At 46.0% G+C, this 17,039-nt stretch overlaps 2 protein-coding genes across 2 annotated transcripts in view; one reads left to right on the top strand and one right to left on the bottom strand.

Annotated features, from left to right (window-relative positions):
- The first annotated feature begins 444 nt into the window (after nucleotides 1-444).
- LOC107075346 (zinc finger and SCAN domain-containing protein 2-like) lies at nucleotides 445-3,623 on the top strand. Its single transcript, XM_015337697.2, has 4 exons — nucleotides 445-634; nucleotides 1,521-1,759; nucleotides 2,335-2,685; nucleotides 2,951-3,623. Exons 2-4 carry the CDS (start codon nucleotides 1,528-1,530, stop codon nucleotides 3,403-3,405), a joined length of 1,038 nt encoding a protein of 345 aa, XP_015193183.2. The 5' UTR covers nucleotides 445-634; nucleotides 1,521-1,527; the 3' UTR covers nucleotides 3,406-3,623.
- A 99-nt stretch (nucleotides 3,624-3,722) lies between these two features.
- The window catches only part of pknox2 (pbx/knotted 1 homeobox 2), a 96,560-nt gene continuing 83,243 nt past the window's right edge, over nucleotides 3,723-17,039 (bottom strand). The window contains exons 13-20 of the mRNA XM_006642271.3: nucleotides 15,013-15,113; nucleotides 14,764-14,865; nucleotides 12,033-12,196; nucleotides 9,914-10,118; nucleotides 7,831-7,973; nucleotides 5,977-6,191; nucleotides 4,650-5,398; nucleotides 3,723-4,176 (exon numbers count right to left, since the gene is read on the bottom strand). Of these exons, the coding sequence (XP_006642334.2) occupies nucleotides 4,115-4,176; nucleotides 4,650-5,398; nucleotides 5,977-6,191; nucleotides 7,831-7,973; nucleotides 9,914-10,118; nucleotides 12,033-12,196; nucleotides 14,764-14,865; nucleotides 15,013-15,113 (1,741 nt within the window). The 3' untranslated portion in view covers nucleotides 3,723-4,114. The remainder of the gene's footprint in view (nucleotides 4,177-4,649; nucleotides 5,399-5,976; nucleotides 6,192-7,830; nucleotides 7,974-9,913; nucleotides 10,119-12,032; nucleotides 12,197-14,763; nucleotides 14,866-15,012; nucleotides 15,114-17,039) is intronic.

Genomic DNA, 17,039 nt, shown 5'->3' on the forward strand with positions numbered 1-17,039 from the left:
TTATACAATCTATCCTTATTACGGTGGCTATACTGTATTCACTTTACCAGCACAACTTACATTATATAAAAGTTTAAGAGGAATATTATAATACCAAATAACCCCGTCTTGTAAGCCAAGGTACAGAACTGTACCTTCCATCCCCTAACCGAGAAAATTGGTTTTACCACTATTTTCAGATCTTTTCGGAAGCAACAAGAAAGTACGACAAGACTAATGGGATCTCCAGACAGATGAGAAATGTCCTGAATAAATGTTATACTTTGGCGTTTAAAGAAATGCACCTACAGTATACCTTGACAAGATGTTGTCTATACAGTTAATACAGCAAAATAACTGGGCGCTCTAATTACGGTGATGTCTATGGTTCCAAGTTTTTTTTAAATAAGTCGTCCAGGGTCTCGGTTAGTGGGGTGAATTGTCATTCATCATCGAGGGCGGGACTTGGCGTGCAAACGTGTTTTTGAAGCCGTGCAAGTGTACAGTCCGGTACTTGCTGGGTTGTTAAAAGAGTCTGCGGCGCATTATCTTCATGCATGGAGTCCACTACGTTTAGTGAATCACTCAGCTGAACACCTTGCAGAAGTACTGCACACGCGTGAGAAGGGCCGTTTCATCCTTTGCTTTAACACGAGTAAGTGTACAGTAAGTGCGTCTGAACGGTTTATTCTCAAAACCTGTCTGCTCTGCCCTTACTTTTCTACCGGAAACTACCGAGGCAGTACAGCGTTTTCTCGAAATTGTTCCGTGCGGGGTCAGGCAGTGCCTGATACTGGAGGAAGAAACGCAGTTGCACAGGAGTCCAGTTTTCTAAAAGCAGTCTCTCCACATGCGATCTGCAGTGGTTTGCCTTTCCGGCAGCGCATGCATGCGATGTTGCAGACTGAATGCAGCCAGCTGCTTTTGTCTATGTATTTGCGAAACGCGTGAACTGATGCGCACAAGTTCCCTGCAGGAAGTCAGTTTGCATTCACTAGCATCTGGGACGAACGTCGCTTAATATCATAGTTAATTAATATTATCAGCATTGGCATATTTGGAACATTTTCTTGGAAACCTTGTTTTCATTTTTTTAAATGTGAAATTCGGCCTTTGTCGAATAAAATGACCGATGGTTTTGATCGGCTATGAAACGGATTTATTTGTACACTTTTTTCACCCATAACACATTAAGTGGGATGTGCATCAATTTAGCAAACGGAACTGAGGCCAGGGATGTTGTAACAGTCAGTATCAGTAGTATGCCTTTAAAAGATAACCGTTTTGAAATCTCAGTTGGACAGTACTGAGACTTTGTACTGAAAACATAAAATGCAATATATGAACACATACTGTAAGTGAAAAAAATGGAGAAAATAAACTGGGGGTCTCATCCAATAGTTTATTGTCTGTCATCACTGATGAATTTTACCAGTTTATTCTGTGACAGTGCATATACAGGTATGATTAAACTACATGTATTTTACTTAATTGGCTGCATCTGGTGTTGAGTAATATATGAACGCCTTTTCAAATACTAGGGTTAATATGGCAGAACAAGCAGAGAGCTTTGACTTACACAAAGAGAGGCAGGTGCGGGGATCTGCACCTCAAGGGGTTGAATTGGAAGATGGGAACACGGTCAAGGAGGAGCAGATGGAACTGGCCTGTGACCTGAACAGCAGCACCGAACTGGGAACCAGCACAGAAATCTCTCTGGAAGAAGATGAGCTGGAAGACGCTATTCCTGGGGAGGCAGATTCCTCTGAAGCGTCTGAAGGCACGTCCAGTTTGTGTTTATAGCTCTAGCTCTGTTGGTTTCACACAGTATTGTGCAAATATGTGTTAGTGGGGCCAGCAGGGGGTGCTCACCCTGCGGTCTGTGTGGGTCCTAATGCCCCAGTATAGTAATGGGGACTTTATACTGTAAAAAAAAAATGGCACCGTCCTTCAGATGAGACGTGAACCCGAGGTCCTGACTCTCTGTGGTCATTAAAAATCCCAGGGTGTTTCTCGAAAAGAGTAGGGGTGTTATCCCAGTGTCCTGGCCAAATTTCCCATTGGCTCTTACCAACCATGGCCTCCTAATAACCCCCATCTCTGAACTGGCTTCATCACTCTGCTCTCCTCCCCACTGAGAGCTGGTGTGTGGGGAGCGTTCTGGCGCACTATGACTGCCGTCACAGCATCCAGGTGGGGCTGCACACTGGTGGGGGGTGGAGGGGATCCCCATTACCTGTAAAGCGCTGTGAGTAGAGTGCCCAAGCGCTATATGTAAGCAATTATTTATTGGAATGTGTTTTTCTTGTAATGATTAGGCCGAAGCCACTTTTTGCGTATTTGCGTTTTACCCAGGTTCGGAAGCGGAGAACGCGAAATGGCTCGCTCTCGACCCGGCGGGGCCCCGCGGGGAGGCCTGGGGACGGGGACGGGGGACCCCGGGAATCGCGGTCCCTCCCGCAGGGAGCTGCAGACGCGCGGCGGGCCGTGTGGCGAGCGACGTCACGGAGCTGGGCTCCGTCCGCATCATTGAAGACCCCTACTTGGGGGCCCCCATTAAAGAGGAGGTAGCGGAAGAAGCCTTCCTGGGAGGGGAGGACGCGGGGGGCACATCCGGCCTGCCCCCAGGCAGCGCGGCGAAGCCCGGAGCTCCTCGCCCACCAGGGGGCGACGCGCAGGACTCAGCCTTGACCTCCGGCTCCCTGTGTAAGCGAGCCCAGTCCCGGACACAGCTGTGTTCCGAGACTCTGACAGCCTTCTTTTGTAATGCAAAACACTGGATCCGGCTTGACATCTTAGAAATGAGGTATTTGTATGAAATTCGAGAGCCTTTTAAGAATATGCTATAAGCTTTTTTTTTTTTAATGGTTAAACCTGCCTAGATTAACTATCCGATTGAGTGTACAGCATCTTTCACTTTAGCAGATTCAGTGGCCTAAGACTTCATGTTCTTGACTTTCTTCTCCAACAGTGTCAGAGCAAAAACATCCATCCCCCTGTGCACAGAGCTGGAGGCCAGCTGTTGCTGAGAACAACACGGAAAACTGTAGTGGAACCTCTGCTTTCGAGCTACTGAAGGCCCAGCTCTTGGGCGCAAAGGCCAGCGACACTGCGGATGCCACAGAGGGCACGAAGCACAGACCCATGGGTGACGGCGGGGCCTCTAATGACTGCAAAGTGTGCGGGAAGAGCTTCAGCCGTTTGGAGACCCTCCAGCTCCACCAGCTGCTGCACAAGCTCGACGCCATGTACGACTGCGCCGTGTGTGGCAGGGGCCTGGATGCGGGTCCCCGCGGCAGGGAGGGGGGTCACTCCGGGCACGGCCAGTACCAGTGTGTCGACTGCGGGAAGAACTTCAGCCACCCGCGGAGTCTGAGCAGACACCGGCGTGTCCACCGAGCAGAGGGGGTGTATGGGTGCAGCTAATGTCTGTGTGAACCTCCAGTCAGGCACAAGCATGAGAGAAATATCACTTGGAACATGAAGGAGGAAAACCAGGAAAAAAAAAACTTACCTGCTGAGGTTTGAATAGCAGGAGATGTGTCCTGAGCTAACAAGCTGTTGATTGTATTTTTCTAGTTGGTCAAACACCAAAATACCTGTAAATGTTTAGCAGCCATTAAAATTACTTAGTCTCTTCTCAACCTTTTTTTTACTGCCTGAGACTGTCCCCCCAACACTACAGTTTCTTTTAATTTTTTTGTATGCGTTGCCACTTCCCTTAAAATCACAGCAGGTTAAAGTTAAGGTTTAAAGGTTTTTTTTTTTATTTAGAATGTTACATCTGCAAAAGCTTCAGTACAGTCTTAAACTCTCTATGCGTCAGCAAATGTGCACAAATACTTTTAAACACAAACAGCGTATTAAAATCGTATGAGGGGGAAAAAAAAAACCCAACAACAACAACAAAACAAACCAGTTTTAATTCTAAGGGAGGCTTTCTCCTTGGGGAAAAAAAAATCCCTTGCACCCAACACGAATTGGGATTATGGCACCAGTGTTTAAAAATCACACAGTTTATTTTGATTTGCTTTTTGTGCGTGGGTATAAAGAAAGTTTATCAATAAAAATGGATGCTGGCACCTTTCTGAGCTTCACCTAGAAGCCCTGCTGGTTCAATCCACTGTTGGGCGCTTTAGGCATAACTACAAGATGGTGTCTCCTTCAACTCATGGTACCCCTGGTGGTTAGAGAGCTCTGTGGAGAGACGGAGAGGGGAGTTAGGGGTCTGAAGGCTAATGGTCCAAGTTGAGCCACTTACCTACTCTTTCCTTTTTAGCCTCTTTTAGAATTAAAATTTGGAACGTCAACACCCATGCAAACCCCCCCTCAACAACCTGAACCGACAATGTTCCTAGTGGAGGAAAACTTGGGTACTTCGTTACTAGGATGCAAATGTCAGGTAATTTACGGTGGCGACACGTTAAACTTGAGAAAGAAGATCCCCGTTTGTCTCAAAACATTTTTCTGCTTCTAGAAATTGGTTAGAGGTCATTAAAATAGCGTTGGTGGTTAGGAATTTTTCTAACCGTTATAGCGCCACAAATCAATGAATCGGATGGATGGGAATAAAATGTTTTACTTGATTATTTTTTGCACATCCCATATTATAATGATAAAGATGATCAGTAGTATAACGCGCTTGATCACGTAAAGAAACACTACAGTACCCAGACCCAGATGGTCATCAGGCAGAGGTTTCTGTTCTGTGCCGTTCACTTTGCCCCCTTCAGATCCTGCCAGGACACCCATGATGTCAACCAGGGTATGTTCTCCTTCCTCCCTGGCCTCCCGAGCTTCCTCTTCCCTCTCCTCTCGCTCCTCTGCCGCTTCCTCCTCCTCCTCCTTGCTTTCACCTGCCCCCTTCTTGGGCTTTTTGCCCCTCCTGGGCAACATGGGCGTCAGAGTGCCGACAGCCCGCAGGCGCCCGTAAGATCGCAGCTGGGAGACGTTGGCCCGCAGGAAGAGGAGGATGACATTGAGGTCACTGAGGGGGCAGCCCAGTTTCCGGCCGTGGAGGAGGCCCAGGGCGGGGAGAACCTCGTAGACGGACAGGAAGCTCCGGTCCCAGCAGAAGAGGCGCAGCAGGCCGAAGAGGATCATGGGGACCAGGAGGACGTACACGGCCCCGTTGGCCACGCTGACGGCCTGGAACACCAGGAGCCCCGTCAGCTTGCACTGCACCAGCTCGGGGACCCAGGGCTCGTCCCGCAAGAGGCCCGTCTTCACGAAGCAGCTGAACTCGTCCTGGAGGAAGGCTGACAGGTGGAAGTAGACGAGGTAGAGGCAGGAGGCCGAGATGAAGACCAGCAGCAGGAGGCTGCGCAGGAACAGCATGCTCACCAGGAAGCAGGAGCGCTGCTTGCACTGCAGGTAGCGCTCCAGCAGGGGATACTCAAAGTAACGTTCTCGCTTTGCCCTGTGGGAAGGGGTTCAGAAAAATCATCAGGGTCATATCGGTCCTAAGGGCACACACCATATTCAAACCGGGAAACACGAAGAGTAAGTTTTAAAGTCAGAATTACACTTAAAAAAAAAAAAAGTGATTTTCCATCTGACTAGTTTTTTTTTTGTTATGAACAAAGCAGTTTTTAACCTAAAATGTGACCAGAGGTTTAGACAAAGGAGTGTAGTTGGGTTGATCCTCTTTAATGGTCTTGATTTTTCTAACCTGGGATTAAAGATGTTCCACAAATGGCTTGTTTCATGCTACTTCCCCAAATGTGAGAACATGAGACCCGTCTTAAGGTTTTCTTCATGCGGAACAAATTCTGATAACCTGGGAACATCAGTAGGTTAATAGCCGCCTTGGTCTTTCCCTAAATACAGTTTAAATCCTCAACTCGTAGGAGATGGAGCATCATTTGAAGCTGGCACAAGAATAAACAGTTTTCACCAGGGGGACTTGCTTAACTCTTGCTTATCTTCCAGCACAGCTACACCAACAGGAACTCCTTTACCACCAAGCCACCTGCCCTTCCTTCACAAAACCATTACCTCTGCAGCTCAGCCTCGAAGTTCAGGTGATCCGGCGCGTTCTGACGCAGCTCCAGGATGCATTGGGCCAACCGCACCGAGCGGTTGTAGGACTTGTCAAGCTCGTCGATGATGAAGAGCAGGTCTGAACCCAGGCTGGGCATCACCAGGAACCTCCAGAACAGAGCAGGCAGGTACATCATCACCGCCATCACCAGAAGGGAGTAGGGGAACATCTGTGAGAGAGAGTAATGTGAGGAATTGCTATGGCCATGACATAACACCACTCCTTTACAAAGGGTGCCCTGCTTTTCCAAAAGCACATACAAGTTTTAAAGCTTATGTATCCTGTATTCTTGTTCCTAGCATAATGAAAAAAAGCTAAGCAGTTGGCAATATAGAAATATGGTGAATGCTGACTCCCTGGCCACAATATAAGACTCAGGGCATATCTGTTGTAGACTGTTCTGGCTGTCTGTCCCTTTTAAGAGGCTTTCACAGCCCCTCTGGGCTCCTAAAATATACAGATGAGGTATTAAATGAAATATCTTCTGTTCCTCTTCATCTCACACAGACCCACTTCTTCTAGTCCTCTGTAATCAACTGGAGGAGCCAGAACAGCCGGTTTCCTGACCCACTGCTTTCTCTTTCTGCTGTTTCCAACACATCCAGGGGCGCCCCTGACACTGAACTGGGCTCAGCCCCCCCAATAACTGGTCAGGCTGCCCCTTAAATAGGAACCTCTATGTTCCTACTGCTGCACCACCCTTGGCCTAACCCTTTAGGCACCCAGTTCCCAACTATCACCACCACTACTCTGCAGAGTCTATGGAGGACTCAGTTTATATCCAAGTCTACATAGAAAAACTAAATTCACTCTGTGTGAATCAATCTAGTTAAATCCACTCCAAATCAAATACTTGCCAGTTTCTTCCAGATCAGTCTCAAAACCACTGGAATTAGGACTACAGGCTGGCTTCTGATGTTAAACCACAAGAGTCCATTATCATTTCCTGTGCCATCTAGACTCCCTACAGTAAACCCAAAGTCCATCCTTCCCCTCTCTCTCTTCCCGCACTGCAGGCACTTAAGACACAGACCATTACCTACAGTCTGCACACCTGGCACTAATACAACCCAATAGTAAATCCTGTGGAATGTGGAGTTACCCCCTGGACCAATCAAATGAGCTCTTTCCCTTCCAGGGGCATTCCAGTCACACAGGACCCTAATCAGGGAACCGAGTCAGGTGTGTCCAGTTTTCACTCCCAGAGGAGACCCTGGCCAAAGGCTTGGCTTGTACCACCAGAAGAAACAATAATAATACAAAACCGTCTCAATAACACTGCTATTTTAGGTTTACCCCAAGCTGCATATCATTTATATAAAGCACAACCATGCCTCTTATTACATAGGGATTGTAAGGTTTTTGTCATTGTCCGGCTTCGTGGAGCCAGCTTTTAGCTGGTGGTGTAGCAGTGCAATTACAGTCAAGAACCGACACTAGACTGTCAGGTAGCCAGAATATCCACGCTGCTCTATAATTTATGTCTCGCAATTTGGCCTGGATTCCTCACAAAACAAAACTGCCAAGTATGAAATCTGGATGAACAACTTTGAGTGTAAAATCATAAGAAAGCTTACAAATGAGAGGAGGCACTGAGTATTAGTGAATCGATCCACAGAGTAGTGTCTTGGAAGAAGCCAGGTACTGGGCATCCAGCAATGTGGCTAGGGAACATGTTCCATACCCCCGCAGCCATTTACAGTTTATGACAAAAAATCTCTAATTGTCTAACAAAAACCAAGTTTTCTTTGTGTTGTGGAGTGTAAGGGGCGGAGCAGCGTGCGTTGACCTGGGAACGATGCGCTTACTTTGTGCACCCACAGTGAACGCTCCTCGAAATTCCCACTGCTGTCAAACTCGTGATGCATCAGGGAGTCCCAGCAGTAGGTGTCCACATAGGCCGACTGCTTCGAGGTGAAGTTGTGAGGCGGGAAACAGCTGATCTGTGGGCCTGCAAAGACAGATGTGTTAAAGGGGTGAAGTATTCCCAAACGTGGCACTTGTGAGACTGAGAACATTTTTGTCCTACCTCAAAAAGCACAGGAGCTCAGAGCATTTGCACTTTACAAACTAAACTTTCGGGATATTTTTATGGCAGTGCATGTGGTCGGGTAAACGCGTAAGTTATGGAAAAGCGGTAAGACGTGGTGGTGCCTCTGTACGTTGATTTTAAGGCATGGCTCTCTTTATGGCCTCTGTCAACTTTATGAGTTGCGAATCGTGAAACCACTGAAACAGTGGCTACACCCTACCAGAGAGCTGCTCTTGTAGTGGGGCTGCTGACTTGCAAAGAGAATCACCTTTATTTGCCAAGTACATATCATGTGCAAGGAATTGACTCTGATGTACCTGGTGCTGTAAAAACCTTCTACACAAACCGTACACAAACAAGATTAAGAGACATCATTAACACAGTGCACGTGTAACTAGGACTCCTGCTTAAGCAAAGTTTAAGCAAGGTTTGCCTCAAGGCATCTTCCTGAGGGAGGTTTATGAAACAGGTGGTAACCTGGGTGGGAGGGTGATCAGCAATCACTCCTGACTGAAGTCATCACCTTCTCACCCTCTCACCCTTTCCACAGAGTGAACAACACTCCGCAGTTCAGCCTGTGGAGAAGGCAGACTCAAAAGGAATCTTCACTCTCCCAATTTTCAGCACCAGTGATGTTAGAGCGCACGGTACACTTCAAGATGCTAAATGCAAGTTCTTTCCTTTCATGGACGTCTTAAAATTCACTGCCCTTTCCAAGAATTTCACTCAACCCATAATCTGCATACAGTAGGAGCCAAGGGACCCCACCCACAGCTATTAAAAGCATAACAGATTTTTGCTTGCGTACTGTAGCTTACAATTAAACCCACTTAATATATGTTCTAAAAATAAAACATACTGTACATGTACAAAAAGTGTCTTACTGCGGCTGAACATAGCTATTATAAGGCTTATATGAAATAGGAACTTTCTGAAACGTTTTTTTTTTGCATTCTGTTCGCAATAGACTACAATTTCAGTCCAGATTAATAACTCATTAAAAGAAGACCAAATAAGCACGCTACAGTGAAGAATTCATAAAGATGTGTGAACTGGGATAAGAGCAGCTCCAATTACGATTAGCCTCATATGAATTCAGCAATGAAAAATCCAAATGATTCTTCCATCTAGTCACCAATATTGTAAAGATAGAAGGGAGGCTTTTTCATACAGTGCAATTAACTTGCAGTGGATGTTTTGCTGATTATTTTTTACCAGTTTCTTTAAATAATTTGGTCACTGTATGAATTGAATTACTGCCTTTGGACTGGAAAAGGTCTCCTGGAAAAAAAAACAAAAAACCTTTAAGTGAAGTGGACTTAAATACAAAACAGCGTTATTCTTCTGAAGACATGCTTATGTAGCATGTTAGCATTTCCCAAAGCTGCTACCCATTAGAAAGCTCTGAAGGGAAGCTAGTGATTTCTGACCAGACGGAGCCTGTTATATATAAACAAGTACAAGGGCAGTAGACTGGGCCTTGGTTTTTGAATTGCTGAGGGTGCCACTTTAAAGGGTCAGTTTAAAGTTTTCCAATGAATTAGCCAGTACTGTTCCAGTTATGCAACATCCTAATTCGCACGGCTGCACTGTAGGTGAACGGCACACAGGCAATGAAGCTGACGGGCCCCTGTGCCACCCATGATTCCTGCCCACCGAGAACCAGCGGTAATGAACCTCCGGGTCAGCTCCGATACAAGTCAGCACAGGCTTAGCTGTCCGCCGTCCTCTGAAAGCTGCAGAAGGGGTTTCCAAAGAGAAGTATTTTTTCACGAGAGTGTTTACGAGCCGGCCGAGCGTGGTCTGACCGCCCTGAGGTCACCGCGAGCGGAGCGGCCGACACGGGAGGGCCCGCTGACCTGTGGAGATCTCGCGGGCGAAGGCCATGGACACCAGCAGGAGGGGCAGCCCCACCGACACGAACTTGATGACGCGGTCCAGGGGCAGCTCCAGGGCCAGGGCCCGTAGCCGGGAGTCCGCGCCCCCCTCCATGACCAGGGAGTCGGAGAGCATGGCCTGCGCCGCCGCGTTGGCGATGGACATCTTGGCGGCAGGTGGGATGGCCTGCGGGGAGGGAGAGGAGGGAGCCCGTGAGACCGAGAGAGGGAACCGCTTTTACGCCCCCACATGGCAGAGGCGAGCCAGGGCCAAAGTGTTGGGCTCCGTGGGGAACACGCAGACTCCACACAGATTGCATCCTCCAAAGGTGGAGTTGAACCCAGGACCTAACCCCCCTTGCTAACGCATTGCCCTGAAAGACCCGTTCAGAGAGGATTGTGTAACCCGAAATAATACCTGCAAGCAAAAGAAAAGCTTTCCTGGTTATTGACCTGTGCTGCTCTCGCCAGCCTGTCCAGACTAGTCCTCCCTTCCCAGAATGCCCATACTGCCGTGCTAGTTGGCTGTGGGTTTGGTAATGAAGGCTGCCCTGATGGTGTGAAGTCCTGCAGTGTAGTGCGATTAAAAAGGTTGCACTCATATAGTAACCTTGTTACATCACTTACTGCATGATATTCTGTTTCCTAGATAGTGATAGAGTGCTAACCTCTGTTAATTCACTCACTGACCAGCGTCAAATGAATAGACTTCTCCTGGTGGGAGATTTCCATAACCTTCCCTGGTTAGAGCGATCTCCACGACTCACGCCTACCGACCCGTGGGTCAGGGGGAATGCTCAAGCCCCTGGATGAGAGCAGTCTTACCTGAAACACAGGGCTGGTCCCAAATACTGCCGAACCTAATGGAAAACATTTCATGTTCAAACTGCTCTTGCTTCTCGTGTAATATGTTGTTTTTTTTAATGGGAGGCTCCTAAAATTGAGCTCAGTCAACAATGCGGAAAAAAAGTTTCTTGAGGGTCCCATGTCAACCTTAAAAGTCATTATTTGAAAATATCTCGACTACCAGGGTGTGGATGGAACTGGCATGCACATGGTGTGAACTAACACTGGACAAAAGGCATATTTTAATTTTTAGATTAGCTACTCCTAATAAGTAATTAAGATACCTTGTGGCTTTGTACCAAGTTTATAACTTTGTTTGAATGCAAATTAAATTGACTATTTTTGGATCTTGGCTTAATTTTCTCCTTCCTAAAATATTAAGTAAGCTACTTACTGATATTCGAAATTTCTGACTACACTTAATTTGATTTTAAAACACTTACATTTAAAGAAAATAACACAAATCATCACCCAATCTATGCTTCAACTTTATGATGACACTTACCATTGACAGTAAGGGCTAATACTGTAGAATTATGCGAGATGCATTTGTTGTGTTTGCACAGTTACAAATATAAATACATTCATACATTTAAAAGCCAATTGAAATACAAGGATTGTAAACAAAGGAGGCATTCTGTGTATTTTAGAATTTTCAGAAAACTCGTCAAACACAGATTCCATTATCATGAGTAATACATTCACATAAACTAAAAATACAGACTATATTCTCTAAAAGATACTTACACAGTATGTGAACACAAATAAAATCGGAAGCAAGAGAGTTGACCATGAGAACGAAGGATTAAAGCAAAGACGTGACCACAGATTGTATGTCTAGAAATCTCCACATCTGCCTTGGGAATCTACCGTACAACTGGAACCTTGTCAGATAAAAGCCTCTCCTGTATATACAGTAGATTCATCAGGTTCAACGCCTCATTCCCCACTTTCACTTATAATACCATGAATATCTGTTGTTTTGTTTCGCATTCACACAGTTTGAAGCAACACTGCATGCAATTGCCAACAACATGCAGCCAGCGCTGCAATCCTTTTGCAAAGAAAAAAACCTACGGTTTCTGAGAATCATCCGTTTTTATACACACGCCCGATTGAAAATGAAGCGGCTGGCTTATGAAAGGCTCATCGAAAGAGACTGTTGGCCCTGGTGCGAGTGGGTAGGATTAGTCCTGGTGTGGGCAGGGACCCCGCTGGCGTGCGACAGGTAAAGGTGTTCAAGCGCCGAAGGTACCTTGAGACGTCCTGGCTTACAGCAGCAACTGCAGAACCTCAGTCCAGTCAGCAGAGAGGCAGTGAAGACGAGAGCGCTACTGGCGAGACCTTTAAGTACCACGGGGAAGTGCCTCCGAAATGACAGGCCGTTTTGGGCAGGGACCGAGAATAATAACAGCCTGCCTGATCTGAGACAGACAGCGCAGGGACTAGGGGGACACAGGCACGCGAGTGGACCAGGGCCTGAACGCGGCTCATCAGTGTAGCAACACCCACCCACTTCAAACAGCAGGGGGGGGACCTGTGGCTTTTCTGGGGTCTGTAATCCAGGCTCCTATTTATAAACTGTGGCCCGGGCCTCGGGCAAACCTGGTGCTGAGATTTGCTTGGCCGATTACAGCAGGGCCCCGCCGCAGCTATTTCGGTGCTGCTGCGCTGCGCGTTGGTTCAAGACCCACACTACTGCCTGTCTGAGCATCTCCACCCTTTTAAAGCCTGGTGCCATTCCCTGGCCATCACCACAGCAACCCTGGAAATCAAGGGCGATACCGCTTGATTAGGGCGAGACCTCACGGACGGGGAAGAGGTGACACAATCTTCCCAAAACGCCTCGGCCTCCCAGATCGCGTAATTAGCAAAGGCGTTTTGTTAAAAGCACAGGCTCTGCGTCACTAGTTCAAGTCTGGGCACTGAATCAGTGTGTTGAGACCAGGATGCCCAAGTTTCAAGAAGCCAAATGGCAGCACAGAGCCTACAGCAGGCTGAGCAGCACTGGGCTTGAGTAGGTTTGAGCCAGCCAGGTAATCGGAGACACCTAACAGCAACTTCTGTGACTTGGGAGACAGTGAGAGTTGCACTGGCTTCTTCATTTGATGACAGTTATGCAGTCAAGGCTGTGGAACACAAGGTTTTAAAAGCAGTAGATCAGTTACTTGCTAAGAAGAGACTATCCAGCATGCAGACCTGAAGAAACCAACAGGGCTATTTAGTTTCCTTAAATCAGCAACTACTCCATATCTAGTTTGGTTGTATTTTCAAACTATTATGTAATCAAGGGATCAGCTGCAAACAACAAAAATAAGACAGACCACGGCAGTCAAAGACCAGTTTTGGATGGCCCTGACTTTGAAAATTCCACTGCGGTGCAGAATTTCTTTAGCACTGCTTGCAAAAAAGGTGACGAGGAAGAGCTCAGCACACGAAAAGACATGAATGATTAATGATGATTGTGTTAATGACTGCGCATATACAAAGACTCTTGAGGTTCCATGGACATGTCAGAGTCTGTTGTTGAATTGTGCAGTGAAGCTTAATAAGTACAGTAGTACAGAGCATGAAAGAGTACAGATCTCTGTGAAGGGGCACAGGAAGCTTTAATGAGACTTGAGGAGGTGAAGATCAGAGAGGAAGATGGGCTGCTCGTAACAGTTTCATGAGCCTGTTCTGCAATGTTAAAAACTGAAGAAAGCCACAGAGGTTAAGCTGCATCTGTAATTGTGATTTGTGGGGCGTCGACGCCAAGAAGTGGTCTCTTTGATGACCGTCTTGTTTTAATCACATCTTTTTAAAATGTCCTTCATTTTTGTCTGAACTGGGTATCTCGCCAAAGAAAACAGACAGCAAAAATGGGAAAAAATTAAATGAACATACTGAATATTCTAAAACAATATTGTACAAATATCGCTCTTAAATATTGGTATTAAAACTTTAAAATTTATTAATACATTCAATCATTACTAGTGGTGCAGATATCTAGATTCTATTTCTTATGCCAAAAATATCATTTTTAACCAATCCAACATTACTTTGCTAAGTGAATATTTCAAACATGCAAGGACTGAGGCAGCAATACAATGAATCCATAACAAGAGATAATCACATTAATGTATAATAAATATATTTTAAAAAATCACATAATCTATTAATTTATTTATTTCGAGTTTTTTTTATTTAAGAGTTTGGTGCTGGAGGACTGTTTGCAGAGACTGACTTGTGGAAAGCATGTAGTGCCCAGTCCTTCTGGTTTCTGTTCGAGACAAGCTCTCAGTTCCTGATCCAAACCCCAAGCTGACCTCAATAATAGGACTGATTTGAACTGTTTGATTGGTTTTCAGCTCTAAAACATGTTGGAGTCTACCTCTTAACAGCTGAATTTCACGAGCGATATAAAATCCCCGAAAAAGAAATGCAAATATTCCAATTCAGGCAACGTAGTTCAATTGAGTGTTCAAATAGGTGCTTGAGCTCAGCTAGAATTAAAACCAGTCAGTCTGTGGTCCTCCAGGACTAGGACTGCACTGGAGAACAGTGATCTGCATGAAAGTTCAGGTGAGATATCTGGAAAAAAGTTTTCATAGCTAGAGATTTAAAGAGCTCGTATTTGAATGTGCACTGCAGATGTATGCCTGAGTGGATAAGGACAGAGTCTGCAGTGCTGAAAGGGTAAAGTGTGTAAAACACTGCAGAGGACTCTGACATACTGGACCTGCAAGCGATTTTCCACTCAAGAGGGTGGAAGGACCAGGGCCCGTGTAAAGTGAGAGGTTTACCATTCTAGAAACGCGAAGACGGTGGTGGTGCTGTCGAGATGTTACAGATGAAGAATTGGCCGAGAAGCTAAGTGAGGGCGCAGCTGGAGCAATGACGCGCCTATCCAAGCAGGGGTCAGTGCTGGTGTTGAGAAAGACCCAGAGGTGGCGAGGAGTGTGAGAGAAGAGCCCAGACTCAGCGCAGACGGAGCTGGGGCCCACCTGGGCACAGCGCACCCTTCAGCAGCCGAGTGGGCTCCTGTGGACAGAGGATGGACGCGCGGGAGGGAACGAGGCCAGATGAGACGTCGCTGGGGTCTACGGCTAGCGGAGAGGACGCCCGGAAGCGAAGGGGAAAAGAGAAGCGGGACTTACGGCGGATTCAGCTGCTGGCGGAGCGGAGAGCAAACTAGCGTGGCTGGACAGGGAGACGGAGGTCAGCAGGAAGAACGTAGCGGCGGGGAGACTTGCCTCTCCTCATTTTCTTTCTCATTCCCAGGAACGGGTGAACGGGGAAGGGGTGGGTGCCGGCGGCAGGACCGAGGGTGGAGGCCGGGTGTGACCAGGACAGGCTGAGGAAGAAGGGGGGGCAGCTCAGCCACTCCGGCGAGGAGGCTGCTGTATCTCCAGAGGTCCAAGGAGGCCGGGCTGGAGCAGCTTGCTTGGATAAAGTCATGCACACGGACAAGTGTCCCAGGACGGAAAACAGGTGAAGGAGCAGATAGAGAAATGTGAGAATATCACCGCTTAGATTCCCATGAGCATGCAGGGGAAACCCACTGCTTAGACAGTGGCACTTCCTGATAAGATGTCAAAAGTGATTCTTTGATTCCATGGTGTCCTGAGTACTGGGATTGCTACTTGACTCCTTGAACACAGTTTAGTATGAAGAAGCCCTGCCATTGCATTATTTTAACATCTAGAAAATGAACAGTAAATGCAGTGAGGTAAAACCCTTTGACACGGGCCTTGTGCTCTCTGAATGCGCTATGTTGCCAGGCACTGTGAACAAAATGATCTCATCTCACGTAAATGTTTCTGAATGAAACATATTTATTTCTATTCAGGACAGGCTGAACATGTTTGAACACGCTCTTCACTGCCTTCATTTAGTGGCTTTACGGTTGTTTTACACATCCATATCTCTTTAAATTAAAGGCCGCACCTAGCAAGTCTGGCTAAACAAAAAGTAAAGTGAACTTCGTTCCTCGACTTGCTTTTTTTACTGGTAAAGTGAGCACAAGAACTTCCATCTGTGTGTGGTTCAACCTGAAATGAGCTATGAGCATCGCCTCACATCACCTGATGTCACCTTGATGTTTATATCTTGCCTTTTATCAAATGTTCTTTAAACTGCCAATGTGCAACAACAGGTAGTCCCCCCAAAAAACAATACCCATCACTGGAGAGTCACATTACACCACAGCAGTACTGTTAATCCTTGTTGTAGAGGTTAAGTTCCTATACTATAGTGGTTTATGAATTTGTCTTTTGTTTCACTATTTGCTTGTAATGGAGTGAAAACACTGCAGATCATGGATACTGTACTAAAGATCTACATGATTAAAGACATGCATTGTGACCCTTGACCTGTATGGATTATCCAAGAGCTGGCTAGATGAAGTTGAGGACTCAACAAGCTTCTAGGAGCCAGAAAAGGCCCTGAAATGCAAAATGACCTCTTCTTGTGTTTTTTTTTATTTCAACAGCATTATTAAATATCACAGCATCTGGTCCACAGTGCGGGCAGTGCTCAGTAACAGTCTAGTTTAAATAGATCTAGGAAGTTTCCATCCTTAATGAAGCTGCAGATATTTTGCTGCCATTAAACTGCGTTGTTGTGCCTGCACAACCGTGTTCTCCTTAACTCAGGCTGCCAGCAGGTCATACAGCAATAGAACAGAAAGCAGGACAAGCTTGAGTATTAAAGACATTTTAAGCAGGGTCCTGTGCTACTGAAGGGTTGCATGTGTAGCCACATTAAATCATTCTTCACTCTTCTATCTGTATTATGTTATGTATGTATAATACACAGTGCTTTGCTTGTACATTTACTCAGTCCTTTAAGGGCAGTAGGAGATGGCAATTTATTTCTTGGTCTGAAGCACATAAAGCAAACTAGCCATGGGGCACAACATCAGACATTTGTCATTTGGTAAAGTATAGTCTGTTTAGGTAACTTGAGAAAAAAAACTTTAAACTAATAGGTCCAACTTTGTTTTTAATTATTAAAAACATTCTATTGAAACACCATAGATTATGTCAGCAATGTGTACAAACAAAATAAAAATGGAGTTTCTCCATTTTTCGACCTGACAGAAGAAAGGGAGAGCAAGCGAAAAGATAAATAAAACAGTAATGAGAAACAGACTTCACAATGAACAGTTCCATGAACATTCAAGAACGGAGAATATTTTTTTTTATAAAAGAAAAACACAATATTTGTTCGTGTTGCACAAAAAAAGGCAAAAATGTCCTTCACAGTTTGTAAATCCTCA

This window comes from Lepisosteus oculatus, chromosome 23, assembly GCF_040954835.1.
Source record: "Lepisosteus oculatus isolate fLepOcu1 chromosome 23, fLepOcu1.hap2, whole genome shotgun sequence".
NCBI classification, from domain to species: domain Eukaryota; kingdom Metazoa; phylum Chordata; class Actinopteri; order Semionotiformes; family Lepisosteidae; genus Lepisosteus; species Lepisosteus oculatus.